Below are 19,161 nucleotides of genomic sequence, written 5' to 3' on the forward strand. Positions count from 1 at the left end.
GATTACTCAGATTTATTTACACTGTTGCTGTGCCCTCACCACCTTCCACTGCTAAAATGTTCCCATCTCCCCAGAGAGAAACCCTACATTCATTATGCATTAACTCCTATTCCTCCTGCCCCACCCCCAACTAACCTGTATTCTAATTTCTGTTTTACACGTTTTCACATTCACTGAAATTTTCTTTGTTGTTACCATCAGATTAAATATAACATCCTAAATAATAACAATCTCGTTTTGCTTTGAAATCAATTTTAGTATACTTTTTTAAGATTTCTTTCTCTCCCCACCCCCCACGCCTCAGTTGTCTGCTCTCTGTGTCTATCTGCTGCGTGCTCTTCTTTGTCCGCTTCTGTTGTTGTCAGCAGCCTGGGAATCTGTGTTTCTTTTTGTTGCGTCATCTTGTCAGCTCTCCGTGTGTGCGGCACCATTCCTGGGCAGGCTGCACTTTCTTTCACACTGGGCGGCTCTCCTTACGGGGGCACTCCTTGCGCGTGGGGCTCCCCTACGTGGGGGACACCCCTGTGTGGCACGGCACTCCTTGCGCGCATCAGCACTGCATGTGGGCCAGCTCCACACGGGTCAAGGAGGCCCGGGGTTTGAACCACAGACCTCCCATGTGGTAGATGGACGCCCTAGCCACTGGGCCAAGTCCGCTTCCCTTAGTATACTTCTTGTCACAAATTACATGTTTATACATTATGAATCCCAAGCCACTGTTTCATCATTACATTTTACGTATTTGCCTTCTAGATCCTATAGGAAGCAAAAATTGGAGTTACAAACCAAAAATACAATAGTAGTGGCATTTATATTCACCCATGTTTACCGTCACCGCAGATTCTTATTTCTTCATGTGACTTCTATCAATTATCTATTGTCCTTTCCTTTCAATCAACAGATCCCGCTTTAGCATCTGTCTTGTAGGACTGGCATAGTAGTTACAAACTCACTCAGCTTTTGATTATATGGGAATGTCTTAATCTGCCCCATTTCTGAAAGACAATTTTGCTAGCAATTTTTTACTTTCAGCACTTTAAGTATGAATCCCACTGCTTTCTTGCCTCCATGGTTTCTGATGAGAAAACTGGTATTTAATCTTATTGAGCTCTCTCGCATGTGATACTTTGCTTCTCTCTTGCGGCTTTCAGAACCTTTTGCATTTCAAAGATAAAAAAATATATAGAAAAAAATTTGTGTTGAACCCCTCTAGGGAATTTTTAATTTCTGTTACTATGGTCTTCATCTGTTTGGTTACTTTAATAATTTCCATCTCTCTACTGATATTCTCTTTGTGTCCATCTATCATTTCCACGATTTCCTTACATTCTTTGTCCATGCTTTTCTTCAGCTCTTTGAGAATATTGATGACCGTTTTTTTTTTTAAAGTCTTTGTCTTGTGTGTCCAACATCTGGCCCTCATTGTTGGTTTCTAATGATTTAATCTCTGTTGCCCGGGCCATTGCTTCCTGTTTCTTTCAATGTTTTGCAGTCTTTTATTAAAACCTGGACATTTTAATACTTTAACATCTTACTGCTGGAATTTAGATTCTGAGGTGCCAGCTAGTATTATGACAGCTTTCCCTGAATGCCAGAAACAAACACCAAAAATAAAAGGGAGAAGAAGATAAAGAAAACCCCTTTCCCAGTCTTTGCAGATTGACCGAGGGCCTGCTCTCCTTCAGGGCTCGTCCACACAATGACTTTTGAAACTAGCTCCAGGCCGAAGCGCAGCCTCCCCGGGCCTTTCTGCGCATGTGTCCTGTTCTGGGCATGCCGTGTTGCTGCAGGAATTCCCGTTTTCGCTTACACTGTATGTCCTACAGCCAGCATTCCTCAGGCCAGGGAGCCACAGCTTTGACTGCTCTCCAGCAGCTTTCAGCAGTAGTGATGTGCTGGGGGGGCTGTTCGTCTCTTTGTGATAACCTCAGCTGCCTGTGACCTGTGGGTGTGGACAGTGAGAGCTGCAGTCCTGCCCTTGCTGACCATGGCAGCGACTCCAGTCCTGGGGAACAGTTCAGCAGTGCAAACTCATAAAATTTAAATGTTCAGGGAGAATGCAAACCAAATGTGCTAAAAGCTTATCTAGAATGTATGAAGTCCATGCCAGAAGCTCACCTGGGATGGGGAAGATATATGCTAATTCAAGCCTATTGAGCCTGAAACAAAAGGACCATTTGGCCCTTCCTCTCTATAAAAAGAACTCAAAAATCTTGTTCAGGGATCGGGTTTGAAACAGAAAGCTCCCGAGTCCCGCCAACAGTCATTAAATCATTTTTTCCTTCTCAAAATTATTCCTGAGTCCTGGCCTTTCTATATACAAATAATTGAACCTCTCTTGACTTCTACAACAGTAGAGTTTCGTGAGCCGCCTTCCACACACAGGGTGAGTCCTGGGATGGTGAGCCTGCCACAAGGATCAGTGCCTAGGTCGCCACCAGACACACACGCTCCCATCGTAAACATGAGGGTCCTCCTGCCCCCTCTGGAACCAGGACCAGGGACCCGCACCGGGTACCGGGCCTGCCCCACGCTGCACCAGAGAGGGTGGGGGAGGGGCCAGCCAGGGCACCAAGAGATCCCACTTCTTTTATTTTTTTAAAGATTTATTTATTTAATTCCCCCTCCCCCTCCCCCGGTTGTCTGTTCTCTGTGTCTATTTGTTGCGTCTTGTTGCTTTGTCCGCTTCTGTTGTCAGTGGCAAGGGAAGTGTGGGCGGCACCATTTCTGGGCAGGCTGCACTTTCTTCCGTGCTGGGTGGCTCTCCTTACAGGGTGCACTCCTTGCGCGTGGGGCTCCCCTACGCGGGGGACACCCCTGCGTGGCACAGCACTCCTTGCGCGCATCAGCACTGCGCATGGGCCAGCTCTACATGGGCCAAGGAGGCGCATCAGCACTGCGCGTGGGCCAGCTCTACATGGGTCAAGGAGGCCCGGGGTTTGAACCGCGGACCTCCCATGTGGTAGACGGACGCCCTAACCACTGGGCCAAGTCCGTTCCCCCCCCCCCCCCCCCCACTGCTTTTAAGTGGCCTCTTTAATGATCTGGCACTTGCCCTGCTGCTGCAGGCCCTTCACTTCTTCTGGAGCCTTGAGAAAGCTGTTTCAGCCAGCTGCTGATGGTTTATCCCAGCTTCTGTGGGGCACAGAGTCTCTTACTCCATCCTGATCAGGTTGGGAGCAAAACCTTAAATTTCGATAAAGCTCAACCTCTCAATTATTTCTTTTACAGGTCTTGCTTTTAGTGGTGTACCCAAAAACCCATTGCTAAATCCAAAGTCACAGAGATTTTTCTCTTTTATTTCCTTCTAGAGTTTTCTAGTTTTACATTTTACATTTAAGTGTATGCTCCAAGGAATATTTTTTAAGCCCTTCAGCCCCTTTATGTGAAAGGGCAGTTAATATTAGAAAGAAATCTTCTGGAAGAAAATAAGGCTCACCCGATTGTGGAAAAGAAAAGAATTTATTCTCAATCTTGCAAGAAGGGGTACACAACCAGAAAACGTGGTTGGCGCCCTGAATAAAGAAAAATGACATAATATATACCCTAAGCCTAGCACGCGAGCCCTTCCTCGGCTTCTCCATAGACTGGATACTTCAGAAGTTACAGCCTCTCCGAGAAGATCTAACTTTCCCGTGCAAAAGTTAGTGATTAGCCGCTTCCCCCATCACATTCCAACCATTTTAGTTTCACCTGCTCCCCTTTGTCAAATGAGGAATGGAACTTAGTGCTGAATTGGTATTGACTCAGCTCTTTCTTGGGCATTTTTTATTGCCTATAGGACTGGCTTAAGCTGGTTTCCTCTGTTGCTGTTTAACCCAGGAGTGGGAGACTGAGGCAGTAGGCTGCCAGGTTACATTAATCAATATTTTCTTCCTTTATGTGAAAACGAATCTAATTTTTGTTTCTTACGATATTTAACAGTTAAACCAACAAATCAAAACGTATAAAACTTTTACCAGCAGTGGTACCTAGAACAAGAATAAGCACACCCTATCTCAGCTCCTCTTCTCCCCTCCCTCTCCAATGCAATTCTATCAACCTCATCTCCACAGAACACCTGAGAAGGGAAAGAAGCTCAAGTACTTTATTTTTTTTTTTTTTTTTTTTAATTTTTTTATTTTTTATTGACTTTGTAATAATATTACATTAAAAATATATATGTGAGGTCCCATTCAACCCCACCCCCTCACCCCCCCTCTCCCCCCCCCCAACAACACTCGTTCCCATCGAAGCTCAAGTACTTTAGAGCTGTGCTTCTCAAACTATCTGTGGTGAAGGACAAAAAATTTTTTAGTGTAATTTTTATTTACGAATACTCTCTACCCACCAAGCAAAAATTCTCCTTTCCCCTCCACCATTCCCTGGTACACTCTAATCCACTTTCTTTCTCTGCAAAAGTGGTATTTCTAGACAACGATACAAATTAATTACATCATACAATGTCTGTCCTTATGTGCTGTGCTTGTTTCACTGAGCAGGTTTTCAAAATGCTTCCATGTCGTAGCATGTCTCTGAGCTTCACCCCTTCTTAAGCCAAACAGCGTTCCACTGTGTGCAGGCACCAGGTTTCTTTAAGCATTCACTGGTTGATGGACATTCGTGTTGTCTCCGCCTTCAGCTATTGTGAATAAAGCAGCTAGGAACATGGGTACACAAGTGGCTGTCTGAGACCCCGTTTTCATTTTCTTTAGGTATGCCTAGGAGCAGAATGGCTGGGTCATAAGGTTCAACTTCCTGAGGAACTGCCAAACTGCTCTCCACGGCGGCTGCATCCCCTCCAACACTTACTCCCACTGCTTTCAGCCGTCCTCGTGGGTATGAAGTGGAACCTCCCTGTGGATTTGTGGGTTTTTTCAAAGATTTTATTATTCCGCCACCCCTCGTTGTCTGCTCTCAGTGTCTGCTCTCTGTGTCCACTTGCTGTGTGCTCTCTGTCTCTGCTCGTCTTCTCTTCCGGAGGCACCAGAACCAAACCTGGGACCTCCCACGTGGGAGAGAGGCGCTCAGTCACTTGAGCCACCTCCGCTCCCTGCTTTGTTGTGTCTCTCTTTGTCTTTCCTCTTTGGAGTTGTCTTGTTGCCTTTGGCTTGCCACACCGGCCCACTGTGCCAGTCCACTGTCATGCTCATCTTCTCTAAGAGGCACTGGGAACCCAAGCAGGGTCCTCCGATGTGGTAGGCAGGAGCTCAGTCACTTTAGCCACATCTGCCACGTCAATACGGTTTTGAATTGCGTTTCCCAAAGAGCTAATGATGCTGAGCATCTTTTGATGTGATTATTGGTCATTTTTACATCCGCTTTGGAAACCATCTGTTTACGTCGTCTGCCTGATTTTTACTGGGTTGTCTTTTTACTGTTGCATCATAAAAGGTCTTTATATATCCCACATAGTAAGCGCTTACCTAATACGTGGTTTGCCAGTATTTCCTCCCATTCTGTAAGCTGTCTTTATACTTTTTTGATAATGTCCTTTGCTCACAAAAGTTTCTGGTACTTATGAAGCCCAATTTGCCTATCGTTTCTTTTGTTGTTCATGCTTATTTAGTCACGCTTGTGGTGTAAAATCTAAGAATCCACTACTGAATGCCAGGTAATGAAGATTTCTCCCTGCATTTTCTTCTACGAGTTTTATGGTTTTAGCCCTTATATTTAGGCAGTTGATCCATTTTGAATTTTTGTATATGGTGTGAGGCAGGAGTCCAAATACATTTTTTGCATGTGGACATTCGGTTGTCCCAGCACCATCTGGTGATGAGACTGCTCTTTCCCCACTGCACTGCCTCTGCACCCTTGTCAAAAATCAACTGTATGGCCATAGATGTAAGGGTTATTTCTGGACTCTCAGTTCTGCTCCACTGGTCTATATGTAGGTCCTTTGCCAGTACCACACTGTTCTGATCAACCGTAGCTTTGTAGCACGATTTGAAATCATCTCTTTCCAGCTTTTTATTTTTTCACTTTGTAAAATTCAATAAAGATAAATTACTAGAACAATGAAATGTAAAAAAGAAAACATACAAAAGCCCTAATTTGTCACTACTAGATTCAAAAGACAATTTTTAAAAAAGATATAATTGCTCTATCAGATTGCAATACCAGTTTCTCATGCTTAACCCTAACTGCTATACTTACCACATCAAAGAGCCATGCTGGCAACAGTTCAAGGGCTGTGCCTGGAGTTGCACAGCTGTGGAGCATGCCAGCACCTATCCATCAGCCTTACCTGTCCACCCGCGCCCAGGAAAAGGGTCGAGACAGTGGCAGGAGTTTGCATCTGCGTTTCCCAATGTGAATGAGCAACACTGTCCAGCTAGTCCTCACTCACCACAAAGAGCGTGAACAGGCCCCGCACAGGGGCCATGGTGGTCCCACTGCTCGGTGCCAGGAGATTCCAGGTGAGAGCTTCAGGGAGTGCCACCTCCATCAGGAGACGCATCCCACAGAGCAGGTCAGCAACAGGCAAGCTGGCGAGCGATCCTTCCACACTGGCCAGTGCAGAAGGTGCCAAGGAGAGCGAGCCTCCAGGACGAGCAGCCTGCGCCTGCGTGTGGGCCCCCCAGCAGACCCCGCACGCCATGCCTCAGGAGCGCATGACCAAAACAAGAGAGAGATGAGTACATCGTAATGAAGTCATCAATCTTTACCTCTACGATATCCTCTACGTTGAACTGAACATCAAATGCAAGCTCAATGTCGTGCTCTGGCAGTATAGCAGTCCCAGTAGTTGGATTCCACCCTAAACCACAAAGGACTCCAGTATAGCATTTTCCACCCTGATCGACTCTAAATGAAAAGTTTTGAGAAGAGTTAATATTTCAAAATTGTTAAAACCACCATTTTAACATTAAAGGAACTGAACAATGCCTCTTCCTAAATTCTGCCAACTCTAGTACATCAACTAATTGTGTATTTTCTCTTCCAGTTTTGATCCGGAGGGAGGGAAAGACCACATTTTCAGGGCTGGAGCACAGCCCTGGAGACGACGACACACCCTCTCAGTCACGCCAACATTCAGTCCCATGCCCCAGATTTTTGCTTCCACTCTAGAGAGGCCAGGCTGCTGCTATGGAGCCGGGGCAGGGGTGCTCCATCAGGGTGCAGGATAATGAGTCCACTGAATCGGGATCTGGCATCAGCAACTGCCAAGACGTCTGCTCCACAGTGGGAAATGGAAGAGTGCGTAAGCTGGAGCACCCCTGGGCAGACACGGGAACTGGAGCACCCCTGGACAGACACGGGAACTGGAACACCCCTGGGCAGACATGGGGTACAAGAAGCTTGGAGGCAAAGTCACAAGAACACTTTCAGCTGCTTCTTTTTAGGCAGCATCATCCAGGGCTGGGTGAGCCCTGACTCATAAACGCAGAGGTCTCCCCCACAAAAGTTTAGGAGATACCTTTACTCATAAAGACATTCACTACATCTTTATTGCAAAATCAGAGACAAATCAAATTCCAACAATTAAAGGCATAATAATCTTTTCAGGTCAAATGCATATGTAAATAAAATAGGGTGATGTTTGAATAAACCATTGTATGTCCACTCACTGGTTTATGATACAATTGTTAAAATGGGTATTTACAAAGATATCATAACAATATGAAAACATTACTATGTTCATGGAAAAGAAAGAAGTATGACAAATATCCAAATCCAAGACCAAAAATAAGTATACTAAGAATGTTTGAAAGCGACTGTGGTTTTTCCCACTCGCCTTTGTGCAGGCTTTCCTCGGTAGCGTTTCTCTGTCCCCAGCAGCCGCCTACCTAAGGACTGCCTGGAAGCAGCGAGCTTTGGGCCCCCGTGCTCCCTGAGGACACCGAGGCCGAGGCTTCTACGGTCATGTTCCTTTCTGTCTCACCTGGGAGAACAGGGCTCCCGAGGACCACCTCCCACCCCTTCTCTAACCCCCGCCGCGGAGCCTGGCTTAGCGCTCCACCCACAGCCCAGGCCCGACAGAATCAAGCCCCTGGCTGAGCGGCTGCCATGCCAGGAGGTGGCATTCAGGAGCTCTGCGCCCACCACCACCCATTCTCTCCCCTCCAGTGGAGTAATTCCTGTTTGAGCCTGCACCCGAAAGAGCTTCCAATCTGCCGAGCACCTGGCCGCCTAGCCTTACAGCAGGAACGAGGGCTCCTGCTGACAACCGCTTGCCAGGAGACTTACAACTGCATTCATGGCCTCCTAACTACCGAGTCTCCATCATCACAATAGTTATCTTGAGCCTACTCTTGGCTCCATTTTTTCCTACTTCTGCCCCACTTGAACTCAAGCTCCCATGTGATAGTGTGTGTACCCCCCTAAGCTGTCTGAGCTTCTTTCTGAAGTGCAAGTATGATCTGTCAGTCACCGTTAAGGGCACAGAAGCACAGGGCAAGCTCGGCGAGGAGGGGCACCCGTGGACACACTTTCAGGCCTCACTCATACCTTAACTCCATCACCGGTGCAAAGAGCATGCTGAGCAGAGCCGGGAGGCCGGGGATGTGGGGCATCAGGGAGGTCTCTCTCAGCAGCATGGTGGACCCTGGAAGGGATTCGCCAGGAGAGTCAACACCAGGCATTTAACTGGCTCCTCAGAAGGCCACTCCTTCCCAGGCAACAAACTCCTGCTCCACCTCTGGCAGCCCCTGCTCTGCTACATCGGTCCCCACAAACCCCCCACCATGAAGCAGCACCCCCTCCTGTCCCCTCAGCACCCAGCAGGTGGACACCTGCTACAGTGCTTCAGCATGTACCCCACTTTGGAAAAGAACTCGTGTTCCTCTCCCATTAGGCCAGGAGGTTTGTACTCCGTTGCAGCCAAGGCCAGTGGACTGAATGAGCGTTTGTGGAGCTCATTTCCGTGCCCTTGTATAAAAGGAGGCATGTGTGCCCTTCCCTGACCCCGCCCAGCCAGCGCACTGTATGTATAACGTGCCCACTAGTCATGGGAGAAATCAGCCCTCGGAACAGAAGCCTGAGGGAAGACGACCACCGAGAACAGCGAACAGGCAGAAGCCCACAAGCTACCGGTTGCGTTGACGGAGAGAGAAGCGGCCACCAGCATTCTCTGATGAAGATCCTCAGGGGCGTCGCTGATAATTACAGAGTTGATGCTCTCCTTCTCAATCCAGACACATCTGAAAGGGAGCACAGGGAAGTGGCGGCAGCTCGGCAATTGAGCAGCTCCCACCTCCCACACGGCAGGTCCCGGGCTCAGTTTCCGGGGCCTCCTGGAGAAGATGAGGAAGACAGCGAGCTGGGGTGATGGGCAGGTGTGACGAGCTGACACAAGATGATACAAAAAGAGACACAAAGAGGGAAGACAGTTAGAGACAAAACAAACCAGGGAGCTGGGGTGGCTCAAGCAATTGAGCACTCTCTCGCGCATGAGGTTCCAGGATCGGTTCCTGGGGCCTCCTAAGAGAAGATGAGCAGACACGGAGAGCAGGCAGTGAACGGACACAGAGCAGACAGCAAGCACAAAAGCAACAAGGGGAGGGAATAAAATATACCTTTAAAATAAATAAAAGGGAGCAAGGCCAGGGGACTGTCACCAGGGCGCAGAGCACCTCATCTGACAGCTTAGCAACATATCACAGCACCCCGAGAGGAGGACGTCAGCCACACCATGGCAATGACCAACAGCTCTTCTCAACCTCCCTGTGACCCCCTTTTCCACACAGGGTCCCTGACCCTGCTCCCCTGGTCCTCCAGCACTGCCCATGTCACGCACACTTCCAAAGCTCTCCCTCCACCCGACTCTCCCTCTCGCACCCCCGCCTGCACCAAAGGACATCACCCTCCTCCCAGGCAAAGGGAACTCGCGCGCTCACCCCACCCCTTGCCTGACACACCCCAGCACCCGGAACCCCAGCAGCCACACAAGGGCATCCTTGACTCCTCCTCTTCTCTCACCACTGACCTCTAAGCCAGCACAGCCCTGCTGCTGCACCTGCTGGAAGTCCAACGCAGAGGCCTTCCCGGCCCACCTGCCACTGCCTAGCACAGCCCAGTCTTCTCCCCCTGGAGCACACCCACCACCACCACGGAAGCACACTCCCTGCTCGGGAGCCCTGAACTCTTAAACCCAGACCAGTGCTCCTCAAATAGTCGCTCAAATACAGACCTGCCTGGACACCATGTAATACAGGCTGGTTCAAAAGCTGAGGCCCTGGGGGTGCCAACATTGCCAGTCCTGGGGGGACACTCTGAGGAACAGGGTCTACTTCCCAAATAACTTGAGGACTGGGTCTAAAAGCGACTTATAAACGCGCCCTCGTCTGGTCCTGCTTATTCCCACCCGCCTCACAGCTCTGTCGCCCCGTCCTCCTCACTGGTCTCCAGTCAACCCAAGAGCAAACTCCACTTGAGGCTGTGCGTATGCCGCCGGAACCCCCACCGACCCTTCACCCCCAGCCCCTGCACCTGCACTTCGGGCCTAACTCCTTTCTTCCTTTCAGGCCTCAGATCTCTCCAGAAAACCTCTACGGCCTTTGCATGTGGTCCCCCTCCTCGGTGCTTCCCAAATGCCCTGTGCCCCTATCAAAACCCTAATCCCAGGAAGAAGAGGTATAATATGGGGGCATTTTGGGGACACTGGATTTGTCCTGCATGACACTGCAGTGACAGATACAGGCCATTGTACATTTTGTCATAAGTTACACAACTGTGTGAGACAGCGTAAACTATAACGTAAACCGTAGACCACGGCTGATGGCAATGCTTCAATGTGTGTTCATCATCTACCACACTAAGGAAGGATATTATTAATGTGGGAAAGTGTGGGAGGGAGAAGGAGTGGGGCATATGGCAATCCCTTGTTTTTTTTTACATAACACTTATTTAATCTAAAGCTTCTTTTAAAAATCTATTACATTTGAGATACTACATGTTTTAAATTATTTATTAAAGCTTATTCTAATTTAAAAAAGAAAACCTTCACCCCTCCATGCTGTGAGGACTTTCTCTTCTGTATCCACATGAAACAATGTCTGTGAAGGCAGTGACTGCAGCTTGCTCACCACTGTTTCCCCAAAACTACCCGGTTTTTGACACTTGCTGAATTAACAGTTTTAACAAGAGGACAAAAAAATGAAGTCTTTGACAAAAGATACTAAAAATGTTTTACATAGATTAGCTTTCATATAAGAGAGAAAGATATGGAGCTAGGTGAGAAACTAGGAAGAATTAGAAAAGGTAGCACATTCCAACAGTTTAGATATAAAGAAAGATTCATTTCTAACAAGTTCTGGAAATAGAAGAACAGAGAAAAGAAAGTTTCATAAGAGAGTTAAGTTAATCATACCTGAACTTGGATATTCTGGTCAAACTATGACACTTCAGCTCGTAAGGATTGAAAGGCCCATGAAGTATTGCCTTTACACAAAATAAACAAAATATTACTGAGAAGCAGGATATCAGTTAATACGTAATTGAAAACTCCAAAAGTCAACTCTTTGTTTCTTTAAGTCACAACTCAATCATAACTTCTTCAAAACTCAGTGGAGGGAAAAAGGCCTTAAAAAAGGTATTTTTCCGGGACGGGCTGTAACTAATGCCTCAGTGAAGACGTCACCAGCCGTCCTTGGTGTAGATCCTTGAGAGCCTCTCGCCAACCACAGGAGCTCTGCCGAGCACTCGAGTATACCTCTCTCCGCTGCAGCAAACAACCCTGGTCAGCGGCAGGCTGAGGCCATATGGCCAGAGGCCAAGTGACCCAAGGGGAGGGCCAGCCACCCGCCACCACACTGCTCCCTGGCCGGGCAGGGGCACCTAAGCCGGATGCCCGTCAGGTGTCTGAGGGCCCACGGTCTGCCAGCCGAGAAGCCTGGTCTCAGAGGAGGCAGCAGGACCGACAGTGGGAAACCGTTCCCTCGGATCTGATGAGCAAGCACAGGTTGCATTTGGGAAGAGGGCTCAAAACAAAAAAGCGAAGTTTCTCTCTAACTAAACATTATACCTTTCCCTTATGAATGTAGACTCCACTGTAAGAAAATGAACATTCAGCATCGAACACGGTAAATGAAAATAAATGTAGAGTAAAAATAGTTTTGAATCATTTTAAATTATTTTAAAACAACTCCCACCAATTACCTTGCAGTTTGGGGTACCCAGTTTATTAGAAGAAAAGCTCTCAAACAAAAGCCGAATCAAATACTTTTCATCGTCTTTTGCAGGAGATGGTACAGTTGCGTCTGTCATAGAACTGTTTTCCACTGATTTGGAAAAGAGACCCTTGAGAACTTCATGACTTTGCTGAATAAAAAAAGAAATATGTGCTTTATTTAAAGAAAAAAATGGCTTTAAGGGCACTTTACTCGAACCTAATCAAAAATTTTCATCACATGATTTTCTTTTTAGCTGATCTCTATTCCATCAAGAGATAGGAAGTAGTTAATCAAGTATATTTCTAAATCCAAACTAAAGAAATAAAACGGCATCAAAAAGGCTCAATTCATGAAACAAACTATTTTAAAAGAAACAGTCCATGAAAAAGAAAATATTCTAAAAGGACAATTTTGTACAGAAAATTTCAGCTTTATATACTATAATTCTCTAAAGTGGTTTTACATACTTACATTCAAACATACAGAACTGGTTAAAATATTCTTTGCATAGGCAGAAGAATTAGCTAATAAAATAACACAGGGACCGAAATGCCCGGGACTGGCTGACAAGGCCAGGCTCTGCCCCCGAGCCTGCGGGGCCGCAGGGCCGCTCCACGGCGGGGTGGCCCTGGGCAGACTCAGGAGCACCCCCAGGTCCCCAGGGCGCCCACAGGTGAGGGGAGATTCCCAGAGCACCAGGAAGGCGGCGAGGGCGCGTCCGTAGGCCGAGGCTCCGCAGCCCCCAGCAGCTCTGCGGGGAGGGCGGCTGCGCCCTGTCCTCCGGGACCCTCAGAGATGTCTCTCTCGCGTCTCAGAAACACAGCCCACCCCCAAGCCAAACGGGAGGGAAAGTGCCCCGCCCCGCCCCGCCGCGCGCGCGCGCACCTACCCTGGACTCGTAGGGCTCCTCGGCGAGCTCGGCGTGGCCCTCGCTGACCAGGACGTCCCTGACGCTGAGCACGCCCCCGGCCCCCGCGCCGCGGAAGGCGTCCACGCGCAGGACGCCGTGCACGGCCGAGAAGACGCGCACGAGCAGCGCGCCCCCGCGCACCAGCGCGGCGAAGCGGCGCGCGGCCCGGCGGCTCCAGCGCTCGCCGCACACGAGGGACGCGGCCGACGGGCGCATCTTGCAGATCCGGAACTCCAGCGCCTGCGGGCGAGGCGGGCGAGGCGAGGGCGGGCTGGGCGCGCGGGCTGCCCCCGCTCGGCCGCCCGAGCCCCGCGGGCCGCCGGCGGAGAGGCGACTCCGCCTGGGGCGTCCCGGCCCAGGGGCGCCACCTGCTCCCGCCGAGGGACGGGGCCCGCCCGCCTCGGGTCTGTCTGGGGTCAGCACAGGGTAACCCGACACCTCGGAAACAGGATCAGGAAATACTGATTTTTTAAAACTATTTTAATTTTTGCCGAGCTTGGAAGCCTCCACATATTTTAACTCACTTCCGAGACAACAGTGGAAGAAAATAGCCGCAGCAACTCCTCGGGCAACAGGGCCCTCCCTCGGCCCCGCCCCGGCTCGGCCGCGCAGCCCCGCGCCCTCCGCAGCCCCGCGCCCTCCGCAGCCCCGCGCCCTCCGCAGCCCCCCGCGCCCTCCGCAGCCCCGCGCCCTCCGCAGCCCCGCCCCGGCTCGGCCGCGCAGCCCCGCGCCCTCCGCAGCCCCGCGCCCTCCGCAGCCCCGCGCCCTCCGCAGCCCCGCGCCCTCCCTCGGCCCCGCCCCGGCTCGGCCGCGCAGCCCCGCGCCCTCCGCAGCCCCGCGCCCTCCGCAGCCCCGCGCCCTCCGCAGCCCCGCGCCCTCCGCAGCCCCGCGCGCCCTCCGCAGCCCCGCGCCCTCCGCAGCCCCGCGCCCTCCGCAGCCCCGCGCCCTCCGCAGCCCCGCGCGCCCTCCGCAGCCCCGCGCCCGTCGGGCCTGCGGTCCACGCCACCTACCTGGAAGGGCAGCTCCAGCAGCTGACAGGGCAGCTCCATTAAAAGACCTAAGTCCACGTGGGACCTGTTGCCGTAGTCCACAAAGAACACCTCGGAACAGAAAATGAGAGCTTTAGCCCAGGCTCGGGGACCACATCCTACTCCAGCCAGCGACACTGGGGCGGCTCTAGTTCTTTGATTACGGAATTCTTATAATGCCCTGGGTTGAATCCACGTATTGCTGAGGGAAATAACAAGACTACTTTCATAGCTGTGATTAACTTAAGCCAAGTTTTATCTATAATTATAAGAAACTTCCTAAAAACTGCTCTAAGCTGGTCTCGTTTACCTTTGTTAAAGAAACATACCTCAGCAGAATTTCCAGAAACATAAAGGATTTGTGCTCTAAAGTAGCTTTCCTTATCAAAATCGGCAAAAGGTGCCAGGCAGACTAAATCCGGATGTGGATGAACAGGTAAGGGCATCAATTTCAGCTGGTTTATTTCAGCAGTAAGTTTTCTCAGAATCTCTGAGTTTTTCTCATCAATTCTATATCCCCAAAAGTGTCCCACTTCAACCACCTTAAAGGAAGGAAGAGGAGCAGAGATGAAACCTAGAAAGCATTTCTGCAAGTAGGAGCATCGGCTCAAGCTGCAGGTTGCCACACTATTCCATACAACACTCCACCCGCCACCTGCTCAGTACCTGAGTGGCTGCAGGTGCTTAAAGGGTGAGGCAATGTGTAAACTGTGTCTCTTTCTTAGGGAACAGAACTCATCAGCACACTTGGTAGTAAAGGCTCGGTGAGGTCACATAACAGAGTGATTTCATCTTTGGTCAACTCCAAGCTGAAGAGCGCAGCACCCACAGGGCCTGCCGGCACAGCACAGCCCACAGGGGGGCGGCCACCAGAGCAAAGGCTGGATGCACCACGGAAAAGGGCACTGGCCGGGCAGCGTCCACCACTGCTGCCCGGAGGACAGGAGGGCCAACAAATGATGGAGGTTTCCACTCCGCCACCAATCCAGATTTTTACGTGAAATTTTTCAACTGAGGTGTAGCTACAGATTTACCCAAAAAATTAAGTATTTTAATTGAAACTTTATTTTAAAGAAGTGAAAAAAAACCATACTCTGAATAATAATGGTGTCAATCCTGGTTTTGGTGATATAAAATGTATTATACAGACATATACCATTATTTATCTTGTTGCCAAAACTGATTTTAGAATTTTAATATTTTAGTATTTTGAACGTATTTAACATTTTTAAAATTAAACTTTGATTCTATAATGAACATCTGTGTTTCACTTCCCATGTTACAGCCACATTTCACTTTAACAAGCACAATAATTTATATCTAACCACATTTACTGTATTACAAAGGTTCAGAGGTTCTTTATGTATAAACTTATTTCACATATACAACATGACAGTCTTAAATCAAGACAGGTGAAATGCTCTAAGGAGGCCATCAAATCATTCTCACCTCTGTAACATCAACAGTTAAAAGGAGATCTGTAATTGCCTGGGACCTGTCGAACGTATTAAATGAGACTTGCATGGGATCTACTGTCTGCTTTTGGAAGTCCACATTTACCCTGTTTAACATGATTTTTAAAAAGATAATGAAAATCAGGTGCTAAAGAGAAAACACGTTTACAAATACAAAGTTATCACTTGAATATCCCACTGTCTCTAAAAAAAGAGAACATTTCATTTTAATAAGATTCCTAAGCCAGAGAGGACCCATTTGATTTCATGTCCAATGTTAACTGTGGGTGGGTTCCTACACCCACTGCCACGGCAGAGGGCAGGGCTGCTCTGGGCAGGAAGGTGCACAGCTGTCTTCAGGAATGCATTCTACAGTTAAAGGCTCTCACCGAATGTCTACCATCAAAAGAAGAAAGTCTAAATCTAGGACCTGCACCGTTTTCTAACTTATAGCTTCAACCTTTAGAAAACTATAAAAATTCATGCTTGGTTCGATGCTATGTTAGAAAATGCACAAATAATTCTCAAATAAATCCAAAAACTATCACTCATCCCTTTAAGCAATAAGATAGCACATGCTAAAGCCTGGGATGTTTTGATAAAAGACAAATTTGATAAATGTAAAATTTTCCCATCTTAATACATTCATTCTAAAATAAACGGAAAGACTGACATGAGAGAGCGCAATCAAATTCTTTTCCCAACTTTCAGACCCATTTGCTATAGAACAGTGGCCCAGGAAAAGTTACACAGCATTTAGTTACAAATGTAAACGACATCTGACCTTAACAAAGCAGGACAGTTTTTCTTTATGTTAAAAACTAAACCCATGACACTCCTGAACTCTCAGAAATCAAAACATCAAACAATGGATAAAACAAGTGGAACACATGTCCCCTTCTTCACCAAGTCCCAAAATTCTTGTCAAGCTCCTCATGGAATTACGAAGACTACAGATAAGGAACAATACAAGGAACTTCCCATACATGCAACAGTGGGGATATGGCCAAAAGAGCAGAGGAATTCCTAACAAATACTGAAGGACAATTTACTTTGGTCCAAAAGAAAGAGACCCCCAAGCGTGATGGCATGCTGGGGTGGCAGCATCCCTTCCTCTGTGCCGGCAGCCCCAGGCCCAGTGCTGGCAGCCAGGGTGGGGGCCAGGGAAAAACCTCACCCAGGAAGGGGCAGGGGTCTGTGCTGGCAACCAGGTGCTCCTAACTGTACCTCACCTTGTCCCACTGTCTGCTCTGAGAACAAAGACTATTCTACTGCTCTAAAAAGAGAATTCCCAAAAAGAAATGCACAGTTCTAGGGGGGAAGGAAGGACCCTAACACCGGGTGATCCCTGACGCTGCAACCGTGAACTGCACCAGTACCTCCACTCAGTCCTCTCACTGCCAGTGTGACAGCATCTACGTGACAGAGCGCCGAGGGCCAGGCAGGGAGCCGCTAGAGGGGAGCCATGCCAGCACGCACCCAGCTCCACGCAGAGGCAAGAGCCTGCGGGCCTCTCAGAGCAGGTGCAAGGAGGCGCACCCTCTCCTTCCTGAAGGTACCTTGTGCTCCTGAGCTTGGAGACAGTCCCTCCTTGTACCTTCCCTTCAATCTCCTCTGCGCTGTGAACACTGAGTTCCAGTGAAACTTTTAGTTGCGACATCTTAATTGCCATGTATACTGCAGGAAGTGTTTTAAATCTCTCCGTTGGATTACGAGAGAACTCCACAAAGGCTCTGCTCCACAAATTTAAATTAAAAAGTAAAGTTATTAGACAACAGAAAAAAATAACTGCATATTAATTTCTCTCAAGGTTAAATAAAAATTTTCCTGTAACACCTCTCCCCAAGATGCCCAGTAACTAACTCTTCATTCTATAACAGTATTTAAAAATAAATATATTTGAAAATCACTTAAGGAAAATAAAAAATTACAGTTCATTACAGGATGTATTTTTGTACACTACGCTTCTCCATTGTTTCTCCAAGAAAAACTTAGGTCTGCTTAACGCCTTTAAAAAGTCAAAGCATCTTCAGATGTCTGTGAGAGAAACCGGGCACAGGGTTATGTCCATTTGCAAGTCAAGGAATGAAGGCTCAACTGGCTGAAAGGAACTGACCCAGAGTCATACACTGTGTTTTTAAGACGAAACTAAAACTAGGTATCACCCTCCTTGTACAATATAATGCAAAAGAAACATTTAGCTCAAACAGAATTTTCAGTCAAGAAATCTTAATTCTGGGAAGCAGACTTGGCCTAGTGGGAGGTCCGCCTACCACACGGGAGGTCCGCGGTTCAAACCCTGGGCCTCCTTGACCCGTGTGGAGCTGGCCCATGTGCAGTGCTGATGTGCACAAGGAGTGCCGTGCCACGCAGGGGTGTCCCCCACGTAGGGGAGCCCCATGTGCAAGGAGTGTGCCCCGTAAGGAGAGCCACCCTGCTCGAAAGAAAGTGCAGCCTGCCCAGGAATAGCGCCGCACACACGGAGAGCTGACACAGCAAGATGACGCAACAAAAGGAAACACAGATTCCTGTGCCGCTGACAACAACAGAAGCGGACAAAGAAGAACATGCAACAAATAGACACAGAGAACAGACAACTGGGGTGGGGGGGCGGGAAGGGGAGAGAAATAAAATAAATAAATCTTTAAAAAAAGAAGAAGAAATCTTAATTCTCATAATTGCAATAGAATGATGGGTGGGGTGTTTTTTAATATAATTGTATTGTAAAATAAAACAAATACACAGAAAACACACAAATGTATGCCCCAGAGATCTGTGTGATTGCCCCCACCCCAGGCAAATCCACTCGATTTATCACCAGGTAACACTGATGCACAGCCCGCCCGCGCCACCCCTGGCGCATCTCCTGAGCGAGCAGGAGAGAGAGTGCTGCTGCGCACTTCCTGGTCAGAAAGGAGAAAGCTTCCAGTTTAAATGTGTGTGAATGTCATAATGTTCCTGGGTCACAATACCATGTCTGGACAAAGACAGACGCATGACCCCTCAAATGATGACCAAGCTTTAATTTGGGGTGTATGGAAGGCTAGCAGCCAAGGAAGAGCATCAGGTGGCTACAGAAGTGGACCCCCTGACCGGGGCCTTGTGTGGCGTGCGCCTGTGAAGGCTGTGTCCCCTCCCTCCGGCAGCCGGGTGGGAAGGCCTCGTCCTCTGTGGCTTCTCTCCTCCTGGTCCCTCCAGATGCAATCCACACCCGGGGCCAAGGACGAGCCCTCCCAGGACAGCACTGCCCCAGGCACTGGTTCTGTTAGCATGCCCTCATGACCTCTGAGGCAGGGTACTTCAACGATCTGGACAGATTTCCTCTCCTGTCATCTCTGTCCACTTCTACTTATCCTACACATTGTTCCCTGATTTAGTCCCATAAAACACAGTTCAGATGCGAGTGCTGGGGAGCCCATGGTGAAGAGGCACCCAAGGCAAGCCGACCTCCACCTGGCACTGGGCTCGGCCCCCAGCACTGCTACTGCCCAGGGCCCCAGGGAGCCTCCGTCCTCCCATGCGGAGGAGCCCATTTCCCTCTGCCCGGGACCAGGGCTGACAGCGTCTTCTGGGAAGACACCGCACCTGAGGACAGAGCTCTCACTAGCCAAGGCCTGGTACGGTCCCAAAGCAGCGCAGCCTCAACTCTCTGAATTACTATTTTGCATCTATCCTTC

The 19,161-nt window shown here is 48.9% G+C and overlaps 1 protein-coding gene across 2 annotated transcripts in view; it reads right to left on the reverse strand.

Annotated features, from left to right (window-relative positions):
* Positions 1–19,161, reverse strand: part of TDRD9 (tudor domain containing 9) — a 122,020-nt gene that overhangs the window by 9,758 nt on the left and 93,101 nt on the right. For both annotated transcript variants that reach the window (XM_071213574.1, XM_071213572.1), the window contains 10 exons: positions 17,044–17,217; positions 15,480–15,591; positions 14,360–14,572; positions 14,013–14,102; positions 12,982–13,242; positions 12,079–12,240; positions 11,291–11,361; positions 9,013–9,122; positions 8,431–8,527; positions 6,648–6,786 (listed from right to left, as the gene is read on the reverse strand). In XM_071213574.1, coding sequence (XP_071069675.1) covers positions 6,648–6,786; positions 8,431–8,527; positions 9,013–9,122; positions 11,291–11,361; positions 12,079–12,240; positions 12,982–13,242; positions 14,013–14,102; positions 14,360–14,572; positions 15,480–15,591; positions 17,044–17,217 — 1,429 coding nt within the window. The remainder of the gene's footprint in view (positions 1–6,647; positions 6,787–8,430; positions 8,528–9,012; positions 9,123–11,290; positions 11,362–12,078; positions 12,241–12,981; positions 13,243–14,012; positions 14,103–14,359; positions 14,573–15,479; positions 15,592–17,043; positions 17,218–19,161) is intronic.

The sequence above is a fragment of the Dasypus novemcinctus genome, chromosome 3 (assembly GCF_030445035.2).
Source record: "Dasypus novemcinctus isolate mDasNov1 chromosome 3, mDasNov1.1.hap2, whole genome shotgun sequence".
In the NCBI taxonomy this organism is placed as follows: Eukaryota; Metazoa; Chordata; class Mammalia; order Cingulata; family Dasypodidae; genus Dasypus; species Dasypus novemcinctus.